Source organism: Balaenoptera borealis (genome assembly GCF_965194805.1).
Source record: "Balaenoptera borealis genome assembly, chromosome: 14".
Lineage (NCBI taxonomy): Eukaryota > Metazoa > Chordata > Mammalia > Artiodactyla > Balaenopteridae > Balaenoptera > Balaenoptera borealis.
In genome coordinates, this window is record NC_138875.1 from 52,982,693 (window position 1) to 53,007,691 (window position 24,999).

Genomic DNA, 24,999 nt, shown 5'->3' on the forward strand with positions numbered 1-24,999 from the left:
AGTTAATCAAGATGCTGGTATTGTGATCATATTAAAACCTTTAGATTGTCTGGAAATGGTGTATTCTGGTTTGTTCATTCATTCATTTATTCATTCCTTCAATGAGTATTTACTAGGTGCCTACTATGAGCTCAGCACTGTTTTGGACACTGGAGAACAATGGGCAAGATAAAGTTCACCCTCATGGAGTTTACATTCTAGTGGGGGAGACAGAATATTATAAATGAAATAAGTAAATAAAATGTAAATGTTAGGTAGTAGAAAATGCCAAGGAGAAAAAACAGCAGGGAAAAAAGATTAGATAAGACAGCCAAGGGATGGCCCCTTCCAGGGAAGGTTTGAGTAAATACCTGAAAGAAGTGAGAGAGAAGGCCATGAAGATATCTGGGAGAAGAGAAGTGTGAGGAGACCAGCACAGTGGCAGCAGGAAAGATGAAAACTGTTTAAATTCTGGATATATTTTAAAGAGCCAACAGGATTTAGTGATAGACCAAATGAGGAATATGGGGGAAAAAGAGAGGAATCAACGAATGACGATTCTTAAGACCCAACCTGCACAACTAAATTTACTGATAAGGGAGAACTATAAAACTATGATATGTCCCCTTTTAAAACCTGACCTTTTTTATTTGGGCAATCTTAGACTGCAGTCTGCCTTCCTGTAAAAGACACCTTAACGACTGTTTTCTGGGTCTTATAAATCAAATTTTTCTCTTGACATCCCATGTTTTTAATAGTGCCAGTATTTCAGGGGGGGCATGTAGGGAGGTGAGAAAGCCTCTAGTCACAACCTGAATTAACATGGATCCCCAGGAACCACGTATACCAATTCCTAGAGCCATTCTGGATGTTATTATTCTGAATTCTGACTTGTTTTTAAGAAAAGAATTTCCTTAAACTGACCAGTCTTAAAGTCCACTTGCCCGTTCCTTTTCAGATTACAGTTAAATAAAATGTTTATACAGTTTTGTTTTCATTAACTAGATAAGCAAAATCAGACAGAATTAGCATCTGGGTTTTTTTTGAGAAACTGTGCTAACTCCCACTAGTTGGAAAGAAATCTTTAATAAGAACAGTCAGGGACTTCCCTGGTGGCACAGTGGTTAAGAATCCACGTGCCAATGCAGGGGACATGGGTTCGAGCCCTGGTCTGGGAAGATCCCACATGCTGCGGAGCAACTAAGCCCATGTGCCACAACTACTGAGCCTGCGCTCTAGAGCCCGCGAGCCACAACTCCTGAAGCCCGTGTGCCTAGAGCCTGTGCTCTGCAACAAGAGAAGCCATTGCAATGAGAAGCCCGCACACTGCAACGAAGAGTAGCTCCTGCTCGCTGCAACTAGAGAAAGCCCACGTGCAGCAACCAAGACCCAATGCAGCCAAAAATAAAACAAACAAATTAATTAATTTAAAAAAAAAGAACAGTCAAACACAGGTAATAATGACACTTTAAATTCCCATTGTGTTCTACATTATAAATGGTATCTTAATTATTTCCCTTACTCTATTCCCCAACTCTTTCAGTTATTTTCATAGATGAGGAAACTGAAGCTTATACCAGTTAAACTTTTTGCCCAATATCATTTTAGACAGCAACAATACCATTAAAACTTGGGTTTTCTGACAATGTCGAGTACTGTTCCCTACTATTAATATTCTCCATTAAAAGAGTTTCATCATTAACCTTAAATAATGAAACCACCTAAAGTTTACTGATATCTTCAGTATATATTTATACTGTATTTGAAAAACTTACTGTAAAGAACACACTTTTTAAAACTGGGCTTCCTTTCCATTAAAATAAATCCTCCACACCTTTACCTATTATATTCATCAGTAGGGGAAGAAAAAAAAAAACAACTGAGTCCCTGGAGGATCAAACATTAGCTCACCCATATCAACATACCTAAGATCTCACAGTCCTCGGTGACTTTAACTACACATTAAGAAGGAAACAGAATGTAATCCTACTGTACTCAGTAGGTCATACATGGAGACAACCAACTTTCCAAAATAGCTCTCTGAGTTTTCCCTAAGAAAAAGAAATAGGGAAAAAATGTAACCTTATCACATATTTGAAAGGTATAATATATAGCAAATAATTTAGTTTAATAACAGCTTAAATCAACTAAAACCTGTAATAGTCATCTACATTAGGGGCCAGCAAACTTTTCTGTGAAGGGCCAGAAAGTAAATATTTTAGGTTTTACAGGTTATATGATCTCTTGTCACAACTACACAACTACTCAATTCTGCAGCTGTAGCACAAAAGCAGCCATACACAATAAAATTAATTAATGGGTGTGGTGTGTTCCAATAATACTTAAAAATACAAATGAAGGGCTGGACTTGGCCTGCGGGCTATAGTTTGCAACCTGTAATCTATACTATCTTGAGCTCACTTCCTGATAGAGATGAAAAAAATTAATACAGATACAGAATGAGATAACTAGACAACAAAATATATTATTCTCTTTATTCTTCAGCTAACCTCAAAACTTTTAATAAAATTAGATTTTTTAAAAAATCATTGTTAAATTATCGTGTCTACATGTGTTAAAGGTACAATAAAGTTTTTAGAAAAGAGTACTTATCTTCTAGGATACATACTAAAATATTTACAGATTAAATAATATGATATCTGGATCTGCTTCAAACTAAGTCAGTGGAGGAAATGGGAGGCAAGAGGGTACAGATAAGACAAAATTGACCAGGAAAAATAAATGAAGTAGAGTAATGGGTACACAGGATTCATTATACTATTCTATTTCTATACATGTTTAAAATTTCCAATAATAAAAAAATTAATAGCAACCAATCAACTTACAAACAAGCTAGTGCATGATGAATCACAATTTTAAGTGCATTCGTAAAATTAACTATTTTCTCCAACTTTTAAACCAGGATTTCCCAACCTCAGCACTACTGACATTTTGGACCAGATAACTCTTTGTTGTGAGAGCTGTCCTGTACACTGCAGGATATTTAGTAGCATCCTTAGTTTCTACCCATTAGATGCCGGTAATACTCCCCAGCAACCAGTTGTGACAATCAAAAATGTCTCCACAAAATGTCCCCCGTGGGACAAAAATGCGCCCCAGTTAAGAATCACTGTTTTAAACAAACTATATTGCTGTTTATGACAGAGAATGTTAATTCTTACATTCTAGAAAAATGAAACTTTGATAAATTTGTTTTACTCTTAGGCAATGAATTATATTTATATTTCAATCCAATATTTAAATGTAATTTTTCCTCTACCAATTGGGACACTGTGTTATTAATTTAACCTGATGTGTAAATATTCCTTTTTCACACTATTTCTACAAATTACATCTGCCTACAATGGTTTTTAAAACAGAAAATGCACAGAATGGAAATCCAAAGGAGGAGGTATGGCAGAAGTCCACCTGTACCTTACAGCTTTAGTAAGAGATGTGGTTTCCAAAGTGAAAGATAAATTATTGACAAACACCTAGCCTACTGAGCTTCACTCCAACTCCAAGCTTATGTGTACAGTAATAACTAACAATTTGCTTTGTAGTTGAGTTCATTTAAGGAAAAAAAAAAAAAAAAAACCTACTCTTGAGAAATAGTGCTAACTTTGTTCCCCACCCCACAGCTGCATCCCTATTCTACACAACGTCTCATATAGTTTACAAACATATAATATACTGATTTAAAATTCAAGCTCTAGGCAAAAGAAAAATTCCAACATCAAAGATGACTTATTTATACCTACAAAACCAATGGCTCTTTAGTAGCTGTCCAACAACTCAAGATACATACAACTGGGGGAAAAAAGCAAAAATAATGTAAGACTTCTCTTTTCAAATATATGTCATTAAAATTTTATAATTAGTAAAAAACAGGCTGGTCAACAAATTTAGCCCTCAGAAATTCAAATCCATATTAAATAGCTTCCTCAGATGAGAGTGTCATTTGGACAAAATTGCAACCTTTTGCCTAGTTTAACTTTGACAGAATTTGGCTTATTCCTAAATAATCTTGTATTAGGCTAAAACAAATGTAATTCTAATATACTCCTTAAGTGATGAGGTTATAGTTAACTACAACAAAGGGAGCCATCCCTCATACCAGCCATACAATGAAATTCCAATGATAGTAAAAATCATTTTTTTCTCCTTTAATTAGAATATACTCTAGGGCTTCCCTGGTGGCGCAGTGGTTGAGAGTCTGCCTGCCAATGCAGGGGACACGGGTTCGGGCCCTGATCTGGGAAGATTCCACATGCCGCGGAGCGACTGGGCCCGTGAGCCACAACTGCTGAGCCTGCACGTCTGGAGCCTGTGCTCCGCAACAAGAGAGGCCACGATAGTGAGAGGCCTGCGCACTGCGATGAAGAGTGGCCCCCACTTGCCGCAACTAGAGAAAGCCGTCGCACAGAAACGAAGACCCAACACAGCCATACATACATACATAAATAAATAAGTAAATAAGTAAGTAAATAAATAAGTAAATAAGTAAATAAATAAATAAGAATATACTCTAAATTAAGCACATATACACACATAGAGCAATAAACATGCATTGTAAAAATCTTCAAAAACCCATATAAAGATCAGGAAGCAAAAAGACTAAACAAATTCTAGTTTACTTTTTCCCTCAGGAGATAAACAACACCAACAAAAGGCCTCTGAGTGTCACATATCAGGAAAAATCTTGCCGCACATGATTTATATTCCTCTTCCCTCTATTTCCCCAGCATGACTCATGGGTAAATCCAACTGGGCTCCCAACAACATGGTGGTCCTACCATAGCAAAGGGAAACTCAACTATCTTCACTTAGGGTTATGCCTAGAATATTGAGCGATCACAGAAAAACACGAAATGCTTCGAGCTGTCTTTTGTCAAATTTTTCTTTTCAATCAGAAGAGCTTTAGGTTAATATTATCTTATCTCATGATAAGAAGTACTATTTCTAGGACATTAATTTTTACTTAAAATATTCTTTAAGCTTAGTTTTAATTACCTCTGCTTCTACATCCACGTTTTGCTTCAAAAGTAACTTCAAAATGTCAACATGTCCATTCTGACTAGCAGCTTGCATGGCTGTGTGACCAGCACACTGTCCATTCACCTAAATAAAAAAAGAAAGGATGAAGGAATGTCACAAATCAGAAAGAGCCAATATATACATACAGTGTAGGTTTAAAGCCAGCAAATTATATGATTCTATGAAAACAATTTAGGTTGGTGTTCTATATATCCTAGCATAGATCACCAGAAACTGGTTTCTCTAATTTAGGGAGGGATACATGAAATTTCCATTGTTCAAAGAGTTATGAAAGAACTTTTAGGCAGTCTGCAAAGGTGAAAATAGAAAAGAAGGAGGGGAAGAAGGGACGAAGGGAAGTAAGTTACCTTCGTTTTGTATGTATATGTCTACTTGAATTATTAAATCTCAGAGTCTGTTTCAATGAAGAAAAAGCAATGAGGTGAATGGAAAAACCTTTAGAAAAGATACTGTCTGCTACAGTATAAAGAAATTCAATTCAGCCAATATAACCAAATGCTAATGGTAAGCAAACTACCATGAAGCATACATAAATGAGTTACCAGGGTAGCTATACACAACTGTTCTAATATAAAGCAGTAATTTTCAACCAACCTTTTCTTCATTTCAGATGTAAATGCATTACTTATTCATGGATACACCCAAGTCTAAGTGTAATTCCTTAATCCCACTACATTCACTCCCATCCATAAAACCTTTTATAAAAAATGGCTAAGGACACCTATTGCTAATATAAGAAAAGGGGGATATCATTACAGATCCCATGGACATTAAAAAGATAATATGGAATATTCTGGAAACTCTATGCCCACAAATTTGATAGGCTAGATGAAATGGACCAATTTCTTGAAAGACACAATCTGCCAAAACTCACACAAGAAGAAACAGACCATGTGAAAGGCCTGTGTCCAATAAAGAAACTGAATCAATAATTAATTAACTTCGAAAACCAAAAGCACCAGGCCCATATGGGTTTACCAGTGAATTCTACCAAACATTTAAGGAAGAATTATACCAATTCTCTACAATCTCTTTCAGAGGACAGAAGCTGAAGGAAAACTTCCTAACTCATTCTATGAGGGCAGATTACCCTAATACCAAAACCAGACAAAGACACTACAAGAAAGGAAAACTACAGACCAATATCTCTCATGAACACAGATGCAAAAATCCTCAACAAAATGTTAGCAAATCAAATCCCAAAAAGTACATAAAGAATTATACACCACAACCAAGTAGAACTTATCCCAGGTATGGAAGGCTGGTTCAACATTCAAAACTCAATTAACGTAATCCATCACATGAACAGAGTTAAAAAGAAAAATCACATGACCGTATCAATAGATGCAGAAAAAGCATGTGACAAAATCCAACACCCATCATAAAAACTCTCAGTAAACAAGGAATAAAGGGGAACTTTCTCAATTTGAAAAAGACTAGGTACAAAAAAATTACAGCTAGCATCATATTTAATGGTGAGAAACTCCAAACTTTCCTATTAAAATGGGGTATAAGGCAAGCAGGTCCACTCCCACCACTCCTTTTCAACATCATACTAGAAATCCTTGCTAATACAGTAAGGCAAGAAAATAAAATAAAAGGTATACAGATTGAGAAGGAAGACAGGAAACTGTCCTTGTTCGCAGATGATCATCTATGTAGAAAATCTGAAAGAAGAGACCAAAAAATTCCTGGAACTAATAAGCGATTATAGCTAGGTTGGAGGATACAAGGTTAATACACAAGTGTCAATTGCATTCCTATACTAACAAACAAGTAGAATATGAAACTGAAAACATAGTATCACGGCACAGCAAAGGAAATCATCAACAAAATGAAAAGGCAACCTACTGAAGAGGAGAAACTATGTGCAAATCATATATCTGATAAGGAGTTAATATCCAAAATACATAAAGAACCCATACAACGCAAAAGCAAGAAAAACAATTTGATTAAAGAATGAGCAGAGGATCTGAATGGACATTTTTCCAATGAAAACATACAGAAGGCCAACAGGTACATAGAAAGATGCTCAATATTACTAATAATCAAGGAAAAAACCACATATATATAAATATATATAAATATATATAAATATATATAAATATATATAAATATATATAAATATATATATATATATATATATATATATATATATATATTGTGGTATATAAAAAACCACAATACCATCACATTACCATTACACCCCCCAAAATCAAACACTGAGGTATAAATCTAACAAAATATGTATAAGATCTACATGAGGAGAACTACAAAACTCTGATGAATGAAATCAAGGAACTAAATAAATGGAGTATACTCCATGTTCATGGATAGAAAGACTAACAGTTCTTCCCAACTTGATCCATAAATTCAATGCAATCCCTATCAAAATCCCAGCAAGTTATTTTATGGATACTGACAAACTGATTCTAAAGTTTATATTGAAAGGCAAAAGACCCAGAATAGCCAACTTAATACTGAAGAAGAATAAATCTGGATAACTGACACTACCTGACTCCAAGATTTACTACAAAGCTACAGTAATCAAGACAGTGTGGTACTGGCCAAAGAACAGACAAACGGAACAAAGGAAAAGAACAGAAAGGCCAGAAATGGCCTCTCATAAATACAGTCAAATGATTTTTAACAAAGAAGCAAAGGCAATACAATGGAGCAAAGATAATCTTTTTAACAAATGCTGCTGGAACCACATGCAAAAAATGAATCTAGACACAGACTTTACACCTTTCACAAAAATTAACTTAAAATGGATCACAGATCTAAATGTAAAACACAAAACTATAAAACTTCTAAAAGATAACATAGGAGAAACCCTAGATGACCTTGGGTATGGTGATGACTTTTTTTTTAAGATACAACACCAAAGACATGATCTATGAAAGAAATAGTTGATAAGCTGAACTTCACTAAAATTAAGATTTTCTGCTCTGCAAAACAAAATATCAAGGTAATGAGAAGACAAGCCATGGACTGGGAAAAAATATTTGCAAAAGACGTATCTAATAAAGTACTGTTATCCAAAATATACAAAGAACTCTTAAAACTCAACATTAAGAAAACAGCCCAATTAAAAAATGGGCCAAAGACCTGAACAAACACCTCACCAAAGAAGACATACAAATGGCAAATAAGCATATGAAAAGATGCTCCACAATATATATCATCAGGGAAACACATTCTTACTATATGATCCAGCAATCACATTCCTTAGTACTAATCTAAAGAAAGCTGAAAACTTACGTCCACACAAAAACCTGCATACAGACATTTATAGCAGCTTTATTCATAACTGACAAAACTTGGAAGCAAACAATATGTCCTACAGTAGGTGAATGGATAAACCCTGATGCAACCAGACAATGGAATATTAATCAGCACTAAAAAGAAAGAAGCTATCAAGACACGGAAAGACATGGAAGAAACTTAAATGCCTATTACTAAGTGAAAGAAGCCAAACTGAAAAGGTTACATACTGTATGATTCCAACTATATGACATTCTGGAAAAGGCAAAACTATGAATACAATAAAAAGATCAGTGGTTGCCAGAGGTGGGGTGGGGAAAAGAGGTGAATAGGCAGACCACAGAAGACTTTCAGGGCAGTAAAAATACTCTGTATGATATTATAATGATGGATACATATCATTATACCTTAGTACAAACCCACAGAAGGTACAACACCAAGAGTGAACTCTAAGGTAAACTATAGACTTTGGGTGATTATATCAATATAGGTCATCCTCAGTAAAATAATGTACCATTCTAGCAAGTGATGTTGATAATGGGGGAGGCTATGCATTTGGATGGACTGGGAATACATGGGAAATCTCTGTACCTCTCTCAATTTTAGTTTGTAAGACTGCTCTAAAAATAAAATCTAAAATAAAAAATGATCAAAAATTCCCAAATATGAAAGACATGATTTCCAGAATAAAAAGATCAAGCATTAAAAGTAATGGATGAAAACGGATCCACATCACGGCACAACACTGTACAAGTTCAGACTCTGGTGACAAAAAGAGATGTTCATGCTTGAAAGAAAAAAAGAAAAAACAGCTCACATGCAGTATCAATCAGGAATCAGAATGGCTTAATAAGTCTTCTCAACAGCAATTCTGAACGCTGGAAGAAAATGGGATTATTCTGAAGGAAAATAATACCTAACCTTGAATTCTATTCCCATCTAAAACCTAATAGTAAGGTTAAAAAATATATACATTGAAGGTCTATTTCCCATGCACTCTTTTTCTGAAGAAGCTACTAAAAACTATACTTCACAAAAGAGGGAATAAACTTTGACAGAGAAGGACAGAGGATACAGAAAACAAAAAATCCAACACAGGAGAGAGGGGAAGGGTACCTCCAGGATGATGGGTGAGATACATTCCAAATGGGCATCAGGCATAGAGAGCAACCTGGCCAGATGGAACAGGTCAGAAGGCACTGAGAGAAATCTCTCTCAGAAGATGAAATGAATACATACCTGATGTGCCTGAATTTCTTGACAGATTACACAATTAGAGAGAATTTTGGAGAAGAATTAATTATAACAATATAGATTACTAATAAGTGAAAAAATTTTTAGATTATCTCTTGGGATTAAGAGAGACTGGGAAAAACTACAAGTGAACTCTTTGGAACGAACAAAATGTTCTACATCTTAATAAGGCTGTGGATTATGTGGGTATATGCATTTGTCAAAACTGATCCATGTATTTCACTGTATGTAAAATACACCTCAGTTTTTTTTTTAAGGAACAATTATGAACACCAAGGAAAACAAAAAGTTGTGTAAGAAAACACAATCTAGTATCCTCCACAGCTTAGATGTGAATGTCATTTGAATAATAACATGCACAATTAATTTTAATCTTAACAAAATTACAATACAATATAATACCACATTAAGAACCTGGAAGAGGTGTGTATGTGTGTAGTGGGGATGGGCTGGAGGTGGCAAAAGAAAGCTGAATCCTCACCTTCACAGAGAGGTATCAAAAGATAACTCCTAAAACATAAAAATCAAGAAATAACAATAGAAATACGTTATTGAAAGATGTGGAAGTAAGTATATGAAGAAAGTCAGCTGAAAGAGGTGAAAATAGTTGCCTCTGAAGAAAAGCAAAATAAGATTGAGAAAGAGATGCTGTTTTTCATAACAAACCTTGTAGAATTGTTTTTCCCTTGAAATTTTTAGAATGTATGACATTCTAAAAAACAACTAAAATAAGTCAGTAATTAAATAAAGGAAAAAATTAAGTACAATAACATGTAAATCTGCTTGACTGAATATAAAAGAAGTCTGACTCTACTTTCCAAACACAAAAAACTTTAATATCTGAAACAAATTATTTGTGACATAGCTCATAACCAATCAAGGAACCACTGTGTCATGCTGCTGCAACTGATCTCTAATAAACCTAAAATGCCACATGAGATCATAGAAGTAAGATGTTTACACCTTATAGTTACAGACCTGATCTTTGTCAAACTATCTAGCATACTTGCACACAAAAATGTGGCAACAAAAGTCCTCACTACACAGTGACAATGATCCAAATTGAAACTCAACCTACAGTCTCTTGGCTGGTACTGACATCATACTGGTGCCACAATAGTAGCAATGACAAAGCCAATGGATGACTAAGCGAGAACCAAAATTTAAATTTTGAACCCGTTTAAAATATGGCTTTTGTAAATGGTAAAATTACAACATAAACTATTAAGATTCACAAAATGCATGACCCTTAATTCACCTGCATTATAAACTATGAAACAGTCAATTTTCATAAGGAGGGGAGGGAAAAAGTTTAGATTAAATGTTTTGAAAAGAGAGATGGAAAATTGCTTATAAAATTTACTAAAATATAATTTTTAAACATAATAAGATAACATTTATATGAGAAAATTTCACTGAATTTCCCAAAAGGACACTACTACTTAAAAACCTAAAAGTAAATTTTGTCAATCATAAAATTTAAAAAGTCAGTATTAAGAAAATGTCAATATCTTTTAGAAATGCACAATGAAGAAGTGATGCCCAGTGTGTTCTTTAAAATACCTTAGAAAAACAAGCAAGAAGGAATAGATGAAGCACATGTGGCAAAATATTAATAATTGTTGAAGTATAAGGTTCGTTATAACTATTCCATTCTTGTGTATGCTTCAAAATAATTTTTAAAATGCTCACATCCACATCTGGTCTTTTTAGCAAATCTTCCACTTTAGCAACATCTCCATTGGCAGCAGCCTTAACTAATTCTTCATTGAGGTCACCAGATTCTTGGGTTTCAAATAATTTCTTCAAGAGTTGGGAGAGTCTTTCTGTAAAGCACCAAATAAAGCTGCTAATATAGGAGGATCTCAAACCTTAACTACTAACAGACAAGCATTACCCATATGCCTACAATACATACTTTTCCTTTTGTATTATTTCTATCATTAATATTATTTTTGTACTATGCTACAGATATTACCCATGCATGTTATAATTACTACCATATAAAGCTGCATTAAATTCGAGCCCACAGTTATTCCCAGTTTACTCCAATTCATGTATTTCAAGTTAACATTTCAGAAAAAGAAGAGAGTTACATACAAACTATAATTCAAGATTCAGGAGTCATACCAAAGATATTATAAATGAACACACTACAATGGGAGTATCATAATGATACAAATTGTCTTTCAGGTCTTATGTATATCATATGGACACTCAGAGCTCAATGTTACAGATCTTAGACTAGATCAACAGATCAATGGTTATGATTCAAAAGCAATATAATCTCTATAATGTCTGGGGAAATATTTTAGGAACAAACCAATTTTCAGTTAAAAATGGATCTCTAAGGGTTAATAACATACTTCAAAGGTGCCAACTGATTGGTTTTGGCTAAAACAAGAAAGAACCAGAGATATGTTTACATAAACCCTTTCAATATGATTTTTTTCCTAAATAGCATTTATCAGTAGCAAATCTACCCAGTTCTACTCCTTAACTCTTGGATCTACTTACTGGAAAGGAAAGAAGTCACAAAGTGGGGCAGAGGCCCAACACCCCGTCCACATTACTTGAGAGAAGGATATTAACCATCCTTCACTTTCAATTTGTTAAAAGTCAGCCTACTGTGATGCCATCTAACCTCAAGGTAAAAATAACACCACATGATTTAAACTTCAAATACATCAGCAAATTACAGCAGGAAAGACAAGACAGAAGCAAAGAAGTAGAAAGCAGTATAAAATAAAACTGGAGGTCACCCAATGTTTTCCTTTACTTTCTTACTGTTCACAGTTATGGTTCTATCTTCTTTTCTGGATGACAACAATACACATACAGTAAGTTGTAATTTGCTGTTGAATGAACTAAGTGTATATATAAAGCTGGAGCATAAGAAGGAAAGATTTTGGGCATGAGTCTACCCAAGCATCCAGCATACTCACATCTCAACACAGCTTTCTACTCATTGTGGCATGTATATAACTCCTATTAAATGACAAGAGAAGAAGTATAGCTGACATGTAAAAATATCCAGAAAGAAAGCCATTGGCTAGCAATAATATTGGAAATAAAAAGAAAATAAAGTAGTCTAAGAAAGCGATGGTTCTTTAGCAGAAAACAAAACTTCCGACTAAGGAGTAAGAATGTTGAATTTCAGGTATCTCAGATTTGATGTGGAGAAGCCCTTGATATATCAAAGAAAAAGCACATATTTACGGAACTTTTCCAGGGCATACCTCAGCCAGAACAAAGATTGTTCATCATATAAAAAAGCAGAAAAAAAACCAAAACAAAAAACCTTTAGCGAAAGTCTAAAAAGTAGTTAATATTCAAGTGGGGTTATGTGATCTATGAGAAAATCAAGAACACATACGACATTATCTGTATACAAGAATCGGGGAATTGGGAAATGTTCTAATGTAAACCATATTACTTTTAGAGAGACATGAAACAAAACATACCACCAGATGCATTGCTAATGGCTGATCCTGCAGATGCCACCTTGGAAACTGCTGCTGGATTATACGTCCAAGATGTTCCACAGACTTCCACCTTTAAATCACTGTCTGAATAAATTTGTTGTACTCGGCCAACTTTACCTAAAGTCTTAAAAAAAATTAGATTCATGTTTCAAGTCTGAAGTATATACCGTAAAAATCAATCACCAGTTTTTACATATTTAAAGTACTAATTTTACTTCATTCCTAATAAAAAAAACTTTTAAAGGATAATCATATTCAAATGGGTTGTTTATTAGTTACAAACTTTAAAGAGTATCTTTTAAAAATATTTTAATAAAACTACATTTCCACAAGGATATAAAACAATCATGACAATCTATTTTATTCATAAAAGTTCACAAAATCTTGGTTTCTGATATTCAATCCTTTTTTTTGTAAATTTATTTTGTAAATTTATTGACTGATTGATCGATTGATCGTTGGCTGCGTTGGGTCTTCATTGCTGCGCACGGGCTTTCTCTAGTTGCAGCAAGCAGGGGCTACTCTTTGTTGTGGTGCGCAGGCTTCTCATTGCGGTGGCTTCTCTTGTTGCGGAGCACAGGCTCTAGGCGCGCAGGCTTCAGTAGTTGTGGCACGTGGGCTCAGTAATTGTGGCTTGCAGGCTCCAGAGCACAGGCTCAGTAGTTGTGGCACATGGGCTCAGCTGCTCCATGGCATGTGGGATCTTCTGTGTCCCCTGCGTTGGCAGGCGGATTCTTAACCACTGCACCACCAGGGAAGTCCCCAATCCTTTTTTAACCTCATAAGATACTTCTTGAGAACTTGTAACGCAAGTAGTGCAAAACCATCATCAATCTAGCCTAAAAAAAGAAAATCTGATTTCTAAAAAAAGCAATTTAAACCAAAAAGGGCTCAAAGCTTACATCTATGTTTAAATCCTTTTTGGAATCAAGCCTGATTTCAAAACAGAAGTATGTAGAAGTAACATGCTTATTAAATATATGGAGTAAGAAGACCAATTAGGTACGAAACACAACCAGAAGCAGCAGCCCTCATGTGGCGGGTACTGTTCTAAGAGCTTTATACGTATTGACTCACCTAATACGTAAAATCCTGAAAGCTATGTAATCTTATTAGCCCCATTTCAAACTCAGGTCCAAAACCCATTCTCTTACGCACAACAGAATAGCCAATAACAACACTAGAAAACTGGTGAAGAGTAGTGATAATATCTGACTATTTCCTAACACAGAGGAGACTGCCCTTAAACTTGTTTTCTCTTTTGACCTCTCCACAGCATCTGACTCCAACTTCTTGAAAATATTCCCTTGATTTCTGGATGACAGCCTTATCTTCCTGCCTGTTCCTTCCCTTTTTCCACTCACTGGCTCCTTTTCCTTCTTCAGATTCCTAAGTCTGTTCATTCTCCCAAACTTTATTCCTTGTTTTTCACTCTACTTTCTTGGAAATTTAATCCACTTGACAACTACCGTCTTACTTCCAAAGACTTCAAAATATACTACTCCAGCCCTGTTTACCCCTCTCCTCGCCCCAAAACACACACCAATTTTAACTTCTCATTAGATAGTTTCACCTGGAATTTTCCACCATCATCTCAAACTCTTTGAGGCTGCATTCTTTTTTTTTTTTCCTCCTTAACTGTTCTTTACAGAAAATCTCAAACACACAAAAATAGACAATTGTATATTGAATCCTCATGTACCCATCAACCAGTTTTAACAATTGTCAGTTCATGGCCAATCTTGTTTTCCCTACCCATTCTCCCCTCCTGTATTATTTTGTCATGTAAACTCTTTTTCTTAAAATATAACTTCAATACTATTATCAACCTATCCCAAATTATCAATAACTCTATAATAAAATAAAGTACTAGTCAGTGTTCAAATTTCCGATTGCCTCACAAATGACAATTTTTTTTAGTTTGTTTAAATCAAGTTCCTAACAAAACCTACACATTTTTTTCCTTTGCAAATTACTTGTTGAAGAAACAGGGTTATTCGTCCTATGAAGATTCATCCAATCTTAATTTTACTAATTGGTGCAGTTTAATAGATTCATCTGTCTTTGTATTTGGTAAGAAACCCTTCGAATTGGCTGCTAGATCTTTTTAACATCACCTAAAAATCTTTGATAGCTTCCCTGCTATCTGGTATGAGGCTCATCTTGTTCACTTCCTGCCAAAGAACTAGAATTAGCCATTTCTCCAAAGAGCCCTGATTCTTCACAGAGGGAAAGGTTATTTCGAGACCATAATCTAGGCACTAAGGTTAGTTATTGTTACTGGAATGGTCACTGTTTCCACGCCTTTTCATGGACAGAGCTAGGAAATGGAGGGGGGCGCAGTGTGTTTTAAAACAAAGATAAAATAAATCGTGAGTTTAAACACTCTCGCAATTCAAATTCCAGCCTACAGGGTCTTTTCTTAACCTCTTCTATACTACATCTGCGTCTCCTTTTTGCCACTCTGATAATTCTGGTCCTCAGGGTCATTGGGAATAACAGAATTAGAATTATCATATAATTGCTCATTTGATTTTTTGTCATATTACACACACAACAGTCTCAGAGTAACAATATCAACACTATCACAAACAATAAATTTACGAAAATTGTTAAATTTTTTTTCATGCAGTTCTGAAGGGCATAGACCTCCTATAAGGATATAAGGACAAACTACTGTGTTTGGAAATCACTTGGAATTTCCTCTCTGTATGATTAAGCCAACAGGAAACACACTTAGGTTCATTCGTTTCATTTTATTCTCCACTTTTGGGAGTTTCCTTTTTGAACTTAATTTTGTTTTCTAATTGTATAAAATACATGTGATTTCAAACCAAATCTATAAAACAAGACCTATTCAAAGATGTTTCCCTTCTACCTTTGTCCCCCATATCATATTACCTTTCTATACATGAAAACTCTTTTTTTAACTTTATGGTTAATCCTTCCATTGTTTGCTTTTTTAAATATAAAGTTTATATTAAACTTTATATAGTCCCAATTAATAACTAAAATGCAATCAAACAGCTCATTGAACTTACCATATCCTCTCTGCATTCCCAGCCCATTTTCTGACAGTCATACTTTATGTTGTTAGATCATATAACCATTATAAACTCTACCCTTTCCTTTATAACTATCATTTAATCTTAGTTCAATAAATAAATATGTATTTAATGATCACTACCAGTCCTTCAGTTGACATTTCTTCAGTCATTTTGGTTTTCTAAAACTAATTCTCTAGTAGATTACTCAGAAAAGGCTCATGGGGACTCGATTCTCTGGATTCTTACATTTCATAGCAGTCTACAGCCTTTACAGTACTTGAAAGTCAGTTTGCTTATATATAAAATCCTTAGCTTATGTTTTCTTTCCTTGAGCACCTTAAATAAATGTTATTTCATTGTTTTCTGGCATAAAACATTGAGATCACATTTTTTTTCTTAACAACAATCTGATTTTCTTTCCTTTATAAGTAACTTGGTCTTTTTTCCTAGATACCCAAAGAATTTTTTCTTTTCTTGAAGATTCAATTATTTTACCAGAATATGGCTCTGTGTTTGGTGTTCTGGGTTAGTTTTCCCAGGTATGCAATGTGCCCTTTTTTAATTTCAAATCTTTCAATTTCAGGTAAACTTTCCTGGAATTACAAATTTTAGCATTTGTTATATTCCATTACTTTGGTTTCTGTTTTTTCCTTTTTGCAAGGATTCCCTAATACACATATATTAGATATTCTGTATTTGTCACTTTCTCTCAAATACATTTTATCTTTTTGATTTTAAAAATTTTCCTCCTTTTTACCTTCTGTTTCTCTTAAGGCATTATCTGTTGTATTTATTTGCTCTATGTTGCTTTTAGCTTATTTCATTTCTGAAATGAATTTTTTAAAATTCTTTCCTAAGTTCTACCTCATTTCTAATTATGAATTATTTCATCCTTTCATGTCTTTTATCATCTTCTTAATTCTTTAGCTCATTTTGAATTATTAGATTTTAGTTTTCTGTGCATATCTTTCTGATGTACTTTCATCTGTCTGTAGAGAAGTTATTCTATTCTTTATTCTCCTTTTTCAATAATAACAGTGCATAGGGATTCGACCATGATCCCTTCCAACTTTTACCTAGATTTGCTCTTTCCTTTGTGCCTATTGTCTCTACCCTACTCAATCTGGCTTCTATTCCAGAATTTTCTCCTCAATGGAGGGCTCTGCCCTGGAAGGGAGATTTGGCTGGTTGGTTTAGAAAGTTTATAGCCCCAGGCTACTCCAGTCCCTTCAGACTTTAGCATGGACCTATTGCTCTCACCCCAAACTGGAGTCTACAAGAGCCCTCCCAGGTTCGGCTGTTGTTATCACATTAATCTACCACACTAACCAATGAATACTCATTAGCTATTCTGGAGTTTCCCCCTTCTCAGGTCCACCTGATGCTCCATTAATTCTCTCTGCTGCCACACAGATGCAGACCCTGTAGCTGTCAATGGTTTATCTTTACTCATTCACATTTTAAGGTTCAAAAGACTATTCTATCACCTGGCTTTGTTACAGATGTTTGTAGCTTTTTTAGTTATGCTAACTAATCTAGTTGTTGACTGTTTTAATCATGAGAATTTGAGAAGATTCAAATCTACATCATCACTACTGGGATCCCAGTACTGCCCTCTAGAAATTACCTAAAGGTTTTGCTTATACAGCAGCTTAATATGGGAGACAGGCTTTGAAGTAATATAGACTTGGGTTCAAATTCCAGTTCATTATCTTAGTTCTGATTTCCTCATATTTAAAATAAGGATGTCATACCACCACCTACTTATAATATTCCTAAGACAAATAAAGTCTGTATGTTTATGTATATATGTGTATACATATATATAGCATGTGCTGCATATGTACGTATACATCATTCAGCACAGTGCTCAGAATAACTGGGCACTCAACAGATGGAAGATGCTATAAGGTGTCACTGATAAGGGGAAAAAACAAAAACATCTTGACTATAAAATAATTTTAAATAGTATATATAGCTCCTATAAAACACGTCAAAAAATGACATTTTGAGTAACACCACACTATAGTGAGGCCTGAAGTATATTAATACATTTTTTTAACCAACTTTAATACCAAAAGCAAACAAAACAAAGAGGGATTATATAGAACTCAACTTTTTGGAGAAAAATAATGATTCTAAAATATAGTCCTGAAATACAACTATCACTTATTCAATACCTAACTAAAGCAATAAAAAATGTCAGCATCATGTGCAAACTATGAAATGTCTTTGAATGAAAGTACCACAACAACAGAGATTTTTTTTTTTCTGTTGTGTTCACTATTACATCCCTGAAGGCTAACAGGCACACTGCTTCTGCTAAAACATCTGCTGAAGGACTAAGGCAGAAAGGAGGAATGGACTGATGGAGGGACAGAACATCATGAAGGATAGGAAAGGGGGACTGGACAGGATAGGAGGGGGCAGAAGGCAAATGGGGCAGGAATTGGGGCTGGACAGGAAGAGAAAAAGGTGTTGACCGGGACAGGGGACTGGACAACACACCAGGGTGGGTTGGATACCATATGAAGGGGGTGGGAGGGGAGGTACATGGGACAGGAAGGAGGTGCTTAAATGGGATGGGACTTGGGAAGACAGGATTTGTAACAGGATGAGACAGGAGCAGGGAGTGGGCAAAGTGGAGGGCTGAAGAGGAGGATATAGCAAGGTGGAAGGGAATGGGATACAGGGCAAGGCAGTTAAGGGCAGTTGGCAGGATGGAACAGGTAGTACAGAAGGAAGGAGACAGGAGGACAGAAGCAAGGAAAAGATGGAGAAAGAGAAAGATGAATGAAAAGAGGGCAGAACAAACAAATTATTTTGTTACTGCTGAACATTTGACGAAAAATGTATTGATTGACTAAATAAAAAATTAAACTAGCTCTTTGGGAGCAAAGCTATCTCAGAAGGCACACGTCCTGAGCTGCTCTTGCAGTCTAAGCTTTAGAGAGGCATGCCCCCAAGTGAGGAGAGCAGCGGTGGTCCAGCACTGCTGGTGGCTGGATGAGCACGTCGCTCTCATTCTGGGGTGAAGTATCAGGAAGCCTCTTTGCCTCACCCCAACATTACATTCTCCACTAAAAGCTCTATCAAAAAATATTAACTAGAGCTCTTTTTTGGACCTTCCCAGGCTAATCTAACTGAAATAAGTTAGAAAATAAAAGGCATACATATGTTAAGCTGCCAATGAAGATTACAATTCTCAAAGGATTATGCTAATTTAGTTTCTAAAATCAAAGTTTTAAAAACTTTTAAAAACTACATAAACATGGTATATTTCCTAGTCCCAAATTATTTTATATGTACTTACTGGGAGCATAGCTTCGGCCCATTCTCCATGTCCTCTCTGTAGAAGTTTAATTCTTTCCAGGTCATAACAAACTTGTACAAGATCACCCACTTGGAACTGTGAGGGGCCTCCTTCTGCGCCCTGAGCGGCATCCCCACTTCGGACAATGTTTGCTTTAGTGAGAACAGCAGGATTGAAGGTCCACCTAAAAATCAAAGCCAAAATTCAACATGGGTAAGTTTACTTAATTTTAGCACAAATTCTTAGTTAACCGTTACAGGGAAAAAAGCTTTATAACACATCAACAGTGTAAAGCAATCCTTTACAATTACATCCTGAATGATTTGTATTTCTTTTTATGATTTTATTATACAGATTTGGGAAAAGAGTTATCCATAATCTCACCACTCTATTATGATACACTTCTGTCTAGCACTTCTGTCTAGATTTATTCGCACTTGCATGTCTTATAAAATTGTTATAAAAAAAGTAACACACACTCAAAAAAACAAGTAATACACACTCGTTAAAAATTAAAACATTTGGGGCTTCCCTGGTGGCGCAGTGGTTGAGAGTCTGCCTGCTAATGCAGGGGACACGGGTTCGAGCCCTGGTCCGGGAGGATCCCGCGTGCCGCGGAGCAACTGGGCCCGTGAGCCACAACTGCTGAGCCTGCGCGTCTGGAGCCTGTGCTCCGCAACAAGAGAGGCCGCGATAGTGAGAGGCCCGTGCACCGCGATGAAGAGTGGCCCCCGCTTGCTGCAACTAGAGAAAGCCCTCGCACAGAAACGAAAACCCAACACAGTCAAAAATAAATAAATAAAAATTAAAAAAAAAAAAAAAAAAAAGCTCAGAGGCACTAGGTGTTTCCTCTAAAAAAAAAAAAAAAAAAAATTAAAACATTTCATAAACATGTAAAGTAAAAGTGAAAGTTCCATTTCACACAAACACACCTGGATCACCATTCCCCACCCCACTAGACACCACAGTTAATACTCCATTGCGTAGCCCTGAAGATCTTCTATTAATATGCAGAGTGATGGTTATGAGAGAGAGTTGTTTTGTTTTCCATAAATGGGATCATAATATACATATATATATTATTCCGTGACTTCTTTTTTCTCAGAGAATGCATCCTGGAACATTTATTTTTCAATGTGACAGATATAGATCTATTTATTTTGATTTAATGGCTACAGAGTATTCCATAGCATCGATATACACAAATGTACTTAGCGATTCTCCTATTGACTATCATTTAAAGTAATTCCACATTTTCACTATTATTACGAACAATATTATAAAGAACATCACTGTATGTACATCTTTGTGCACATGGGGGTCAGTATTTCATTAGATTCTTTTTTTTTTTTTAATTTTATTTATTTATTTATTTATTTATTTATTTATTTATTTATGGCTGTGTTGGGTCTTCGTTTCTGTGCGAGGGCTTTCTCTAGTTGCGGCAAGTGGGGGCCACTGTTCATCACGGTGCGCGGGCCTCTCATTATCGCGGCCTCTCTTGTTGCGGAGCACAGGCTCCAGACGCGCAGGCTCAGCAGTTGTGGCTCACGGGCCTAGTTGCTCCGCAGTGCGCCACCAGGGAAGCCCTAGAGATTCTTAAAGGAACCACCTAATCAAAGTATATATTTGTTTACAATTCTGATAGAGCCAAACAGCTCTACAAAGAGTACACTATTTTCCCATATCATTGCCAATCTCACGGATAAAAATATTATCTAGTTTTAAATTGCCATGTATGGGTATCTTACATCCTTGTAATCACTGTTATCAAAACAAATTTGGACTCGGATTTCTTCTTTCCTATACATAAGCATTTTCCTATGCTGCTACCATCTTCATAACCACCGTTCTATTGACTACTTAATATCCCATCAAAAAGTTGTACCACAGTGTATAACACATTTCTCCTAGTCCCATATGCTACTCCAAGGGAAAAAAGGTTCCCTAGTCAAATAAACTTTTACAATATGGCGTATTATACCCTCCTTTCCTTATTATAATGGTCCTTAGCATATAAAAGGCTCTGAGAGGTCACAACACACAAAAACCTGCTTACTAAATTCCTATAACCATGTAAACTTTCTTTCTAAAACAACCACAAAGAGAAAGAAGTGCCTCTGATCAGTTAAGAATAAAACTCAAATACAAAAAGTTTTCTTTTCAGTCTTATCAGTCATGGTGCCCTTTATTTACCTCACTCCCAAAGTTCCAAAATTTACTAGACCTGTGTAGTGCCCGAACAGTAGTTATTTACTCAAGTTGTTCCTTCTGCCTACAGTGCTTCCTTGCCCAGGTGAAAACCAAATCTTTCAACCTTACTTAATGTAATATGCTCTCTTAAGTTTTCTCGGATTTGCCCAGCTGAAATGACCACTCTTCTTTTGTACCTACAGAATAGCCTGAATATTCACCTATCATAACTACTTAAAACATTTTAATACAGCTATTTCTGACTTTGTCTATCCAAATTAATAGGGAAACTCCTTCAAAGCAGAGGACCATGTCTTGTTTGTCTTGGTAATTCTAACATAATCACAGGGCCTAATACAGGATAAGTATTTAATAAATTGGTGTTGAATAAAGAATAAAAAAAGATTTTCTAGAAGTCAAATGTCATGTTACTAATAACACTACTGCCCAAGAAAGAATTTTGACCGAGGAAGAATTCTGCAAGTAATAATCCTAATCTGTGTTAACCTAACATTTCCAAACAACAAACAAGATACTATTTAAGACAAAATATGGTAGTACATGCTACTCTGAACTTCAATTGTGTTAAGATTTTTTCCTTCTTTTTTATTAAGAGCTATACTGAGATGTAGCTCACATATCATACAATTCACTCATTTAAAGCGTGTAATTCGGTGGTTTTAGTATATTCAGTTGTATAAACCAACCACCACTACCTAATTTCATTTTCATTACCACAAAAAGATACCCCCATAACGATTAGCAGTCACTCTGAATTCAACCCCTCTCTCCCCAGCCCCTAACAACCAGTAATATACTTTCTGTTTCTATGGATTTCCTTATTATGGACATTTTGTATAAATAAAATCAGATAATATGTGACCTTTTGTGACTGGCTTCTTTCACTCAACATAATGTTTCCAAGATTTATCTACGTTGCAGCATATGTCAGTACTCCATCCCTTTTTATGGCCAAATATAATATTCCATTGGATGGATATATCACATCTTATTTATCCATTCATCAGTTGATAGACATTTGGGTTATTTCCACATTTTGGCTGTTACGAATAATACTTCTACAAACGTACATGTACAGATTTTTGTGTGGGCACATGGTTTAATTCTCTTGGGTACAAACCTGGAAGTAGACGTGCTGGGTCATATGGTAACTCTATACATAGCATTTTGAGGAACTACTGAACTGTTTTCCAAAGCATCTAGACCACTTCAAGTACTTACCATCAATGTATGAAGGTTTGGTTCTAATTTCTCTATACCCTCAGCAACACTTGTAATTATCCTTTTTATTCTAGCCATTCTAGCATGTAAAGTGGTATCTCATCATGGTTTTGAATTGCATTTCCCTAATAACTAATAATGTCCTGCATCTCTTCAAGGGTGATATAAAATGAATTGTACCCCTCCAAATTTCATATCTTAAAGCTCTCTAGCTCTTAATGTAACTGTATTTGGAGATTGGGCCTTTAGGGACGTAAGTAAGGTTAAATGATGTCATAAAGGTGGGGTGCCACGTGAGAAGGCAATCCTCTACAAGCCAGGAAGAGGTCTCACCAGAAACCAACCCTGATGGCACCCTGTTCTTGTACTTCCAGCCTCCAGAACTGTAAAAAAATAAACTTCTGTTGTTTAAGCCACCCAGTCTGTGGTATTTGTTAATGCAGCCCTAGCAGACTAATGCAATGAGTTTATTGGCCATCTCTGTATCTTCTGTGGAAAAATGTCTGTTCAAATCCTTTGCCCATTTTTCAATTAGGTTATCTTTTATTGTTGAATTTTAAGAGTTCTTTATACTATATTCTAGATGTAAGTCCCTAATCAGACATATGATTTGCAAATATCTTCTCCCATTCCATGGGTTGTCTCTTCACTTTCTTGATAGTTTCCTTTGAAACACAAAAGTTTTAATTTTGATGAAGTCTATTCACTCTTTCTTTGGTTGCTTCTACTTTGGAGGTCATATCTAAGAAACCACTGTCTAATTCAAGGTCACAAAGGTTTATGCCTATGTTTTAAGACTTTTATAGTTTTAGCTCTTGCATTTAGATCTGTGATCCATTTTGACTTAATATTTGTACATGGTGTGTAGCAGGGGTCCAATTTCATTCTTTTGCATGTCAATATCCAAATGACTCAGCATCATTTGTTTTGTTTCGTTTTTTAATTGTAGGTTTATTTTTTAGACTGTTGTATACTTGACATATAACATTAAATTAGTTAACATTAAATTAGACGTACACCATAATGACTGAATATCTGTAAATACTGTCGGCACCGTTTGCTGAAAAGACTGTTCTTCCCCCATTGAACTGTGCTGAACCCCTGTCAAAAATCAACTGACTTTAAATGCAAAGGCTTATTTCTGGACTCAATTCTACTCCATCAATCTACATGTTTATTTTTAAGTTAGTAATAGACTGTCTTGATTACTGTAGCTTTGTGGTAAATTTTCAAATTGGTAAGTGTGAGTCCTCTAACTTTGTTCTTCATTTTTAAACTGTTTTGGCTATTCTGGGTCCCTTGAGTTTCCATATGAATTTTAGGTTCAGTTTGCCAATTTCTGTTAAAAAAAAAAAAAAAAGGCAAGGATTTTGATAGGGATTGCACTGAATCTGTTGATTAGTTTGAGGAATACTGTCATATGTTAAATGTTGAATTATTTCCCCCTAAAGATACGCTGAAATGCTAATCCCCAATACCTCTGAATGTGAGCATATTTAGAAACAGGGTGTTTGCAGATGTAATCAAGTTAAAATGAGGTCATATCAGATTAAGATGGGCCCTAAATCCAATGACTGGTGTCCTTATAAGGTCACGAAAAATCATCTTTTGATCATTTTCTATGTAAAAGACTCTAGAATTTCCATGAGCTCAATTAACTTTCTTCTATGCCTCCTTAGGGTTCTTTCCTTATGGATGGCTAAGGTACAAATGTTGGCTTGACGAAAATAAATAGCAGGCTAGAGGACTGTTGATGTGGCTCTCGGTATCAAATAATCTCCCTACAACTGTCTGACCTTGACTAATCAGAGACTGACTTGAATGAATTTGAAAATAAACTATGTACCCAGAAGAAAAAAAAGAAGAAGAAGGTCATGTGACAATACAGGGGCACAGAGACTCACAGGGCACAAGACCACGTGAAGACAGAGGCAGAGAAATGAGTGGTGCATCGACAAGCCAAGGAACGCCAAGGATTGCCAACAATCATCAGAAGCCAGGAGAGAGGCATAGAAGAGATTCTCCCTCAGATCTCCAGAAGAAAACAGTCTTGCCAACATCTTCACTTTGGACTTCTAGCCTCCAGAATTTGAAAGAATAAATATCTGTTGTAAAGCCGCTCTGTTTGTGGTAATTCGTTATGGCAACCCTAGGAAACTAA

At 35.5% G+C, this 24,999-nt stretch overlaps 1 protein-coding gene across 3 annotated transcripts in view; it reads right to left on the bottom strand.

Annotated features, from left to right (window-relative positions):
• Nucleotides 1-24,999, bottom strand: part of MIB1 (MIB E3 ubiquitin protein ligase 1) — a 120,195-nt gene that overhangs the window by 63,181 nt on the left and 32,015 nt on the right. For all 3 annotated transcript variants that reach the window (XM_082353511.1, XM_082353510.1, XM_082353512.1), the window contains exons 7-10: nucleotides 19,404-19,587; nucleotides 13,023-13,167; nucleotides 11,251-11,384; nucleotides 4,993-5,100 (exon numbers count right to left, since the gene is read on the bottom strand). In XM_082353511.1, the coding sequence (XP_082209637.1) occupies nucleotides 4,993-5,100; nucleotides 11,251-11,384; nucleotides 13,023-13,167; nucleotides 19,404-19,587 (571 nt within the window). The remainder of the gene's footprint in view (nucleotides 1-4,992; nucleotides 5,101-11,250; nucleotides 11,385-13,022; nucleotides 13,168-19,403; nucleotides 19,588-24,999) is intronic.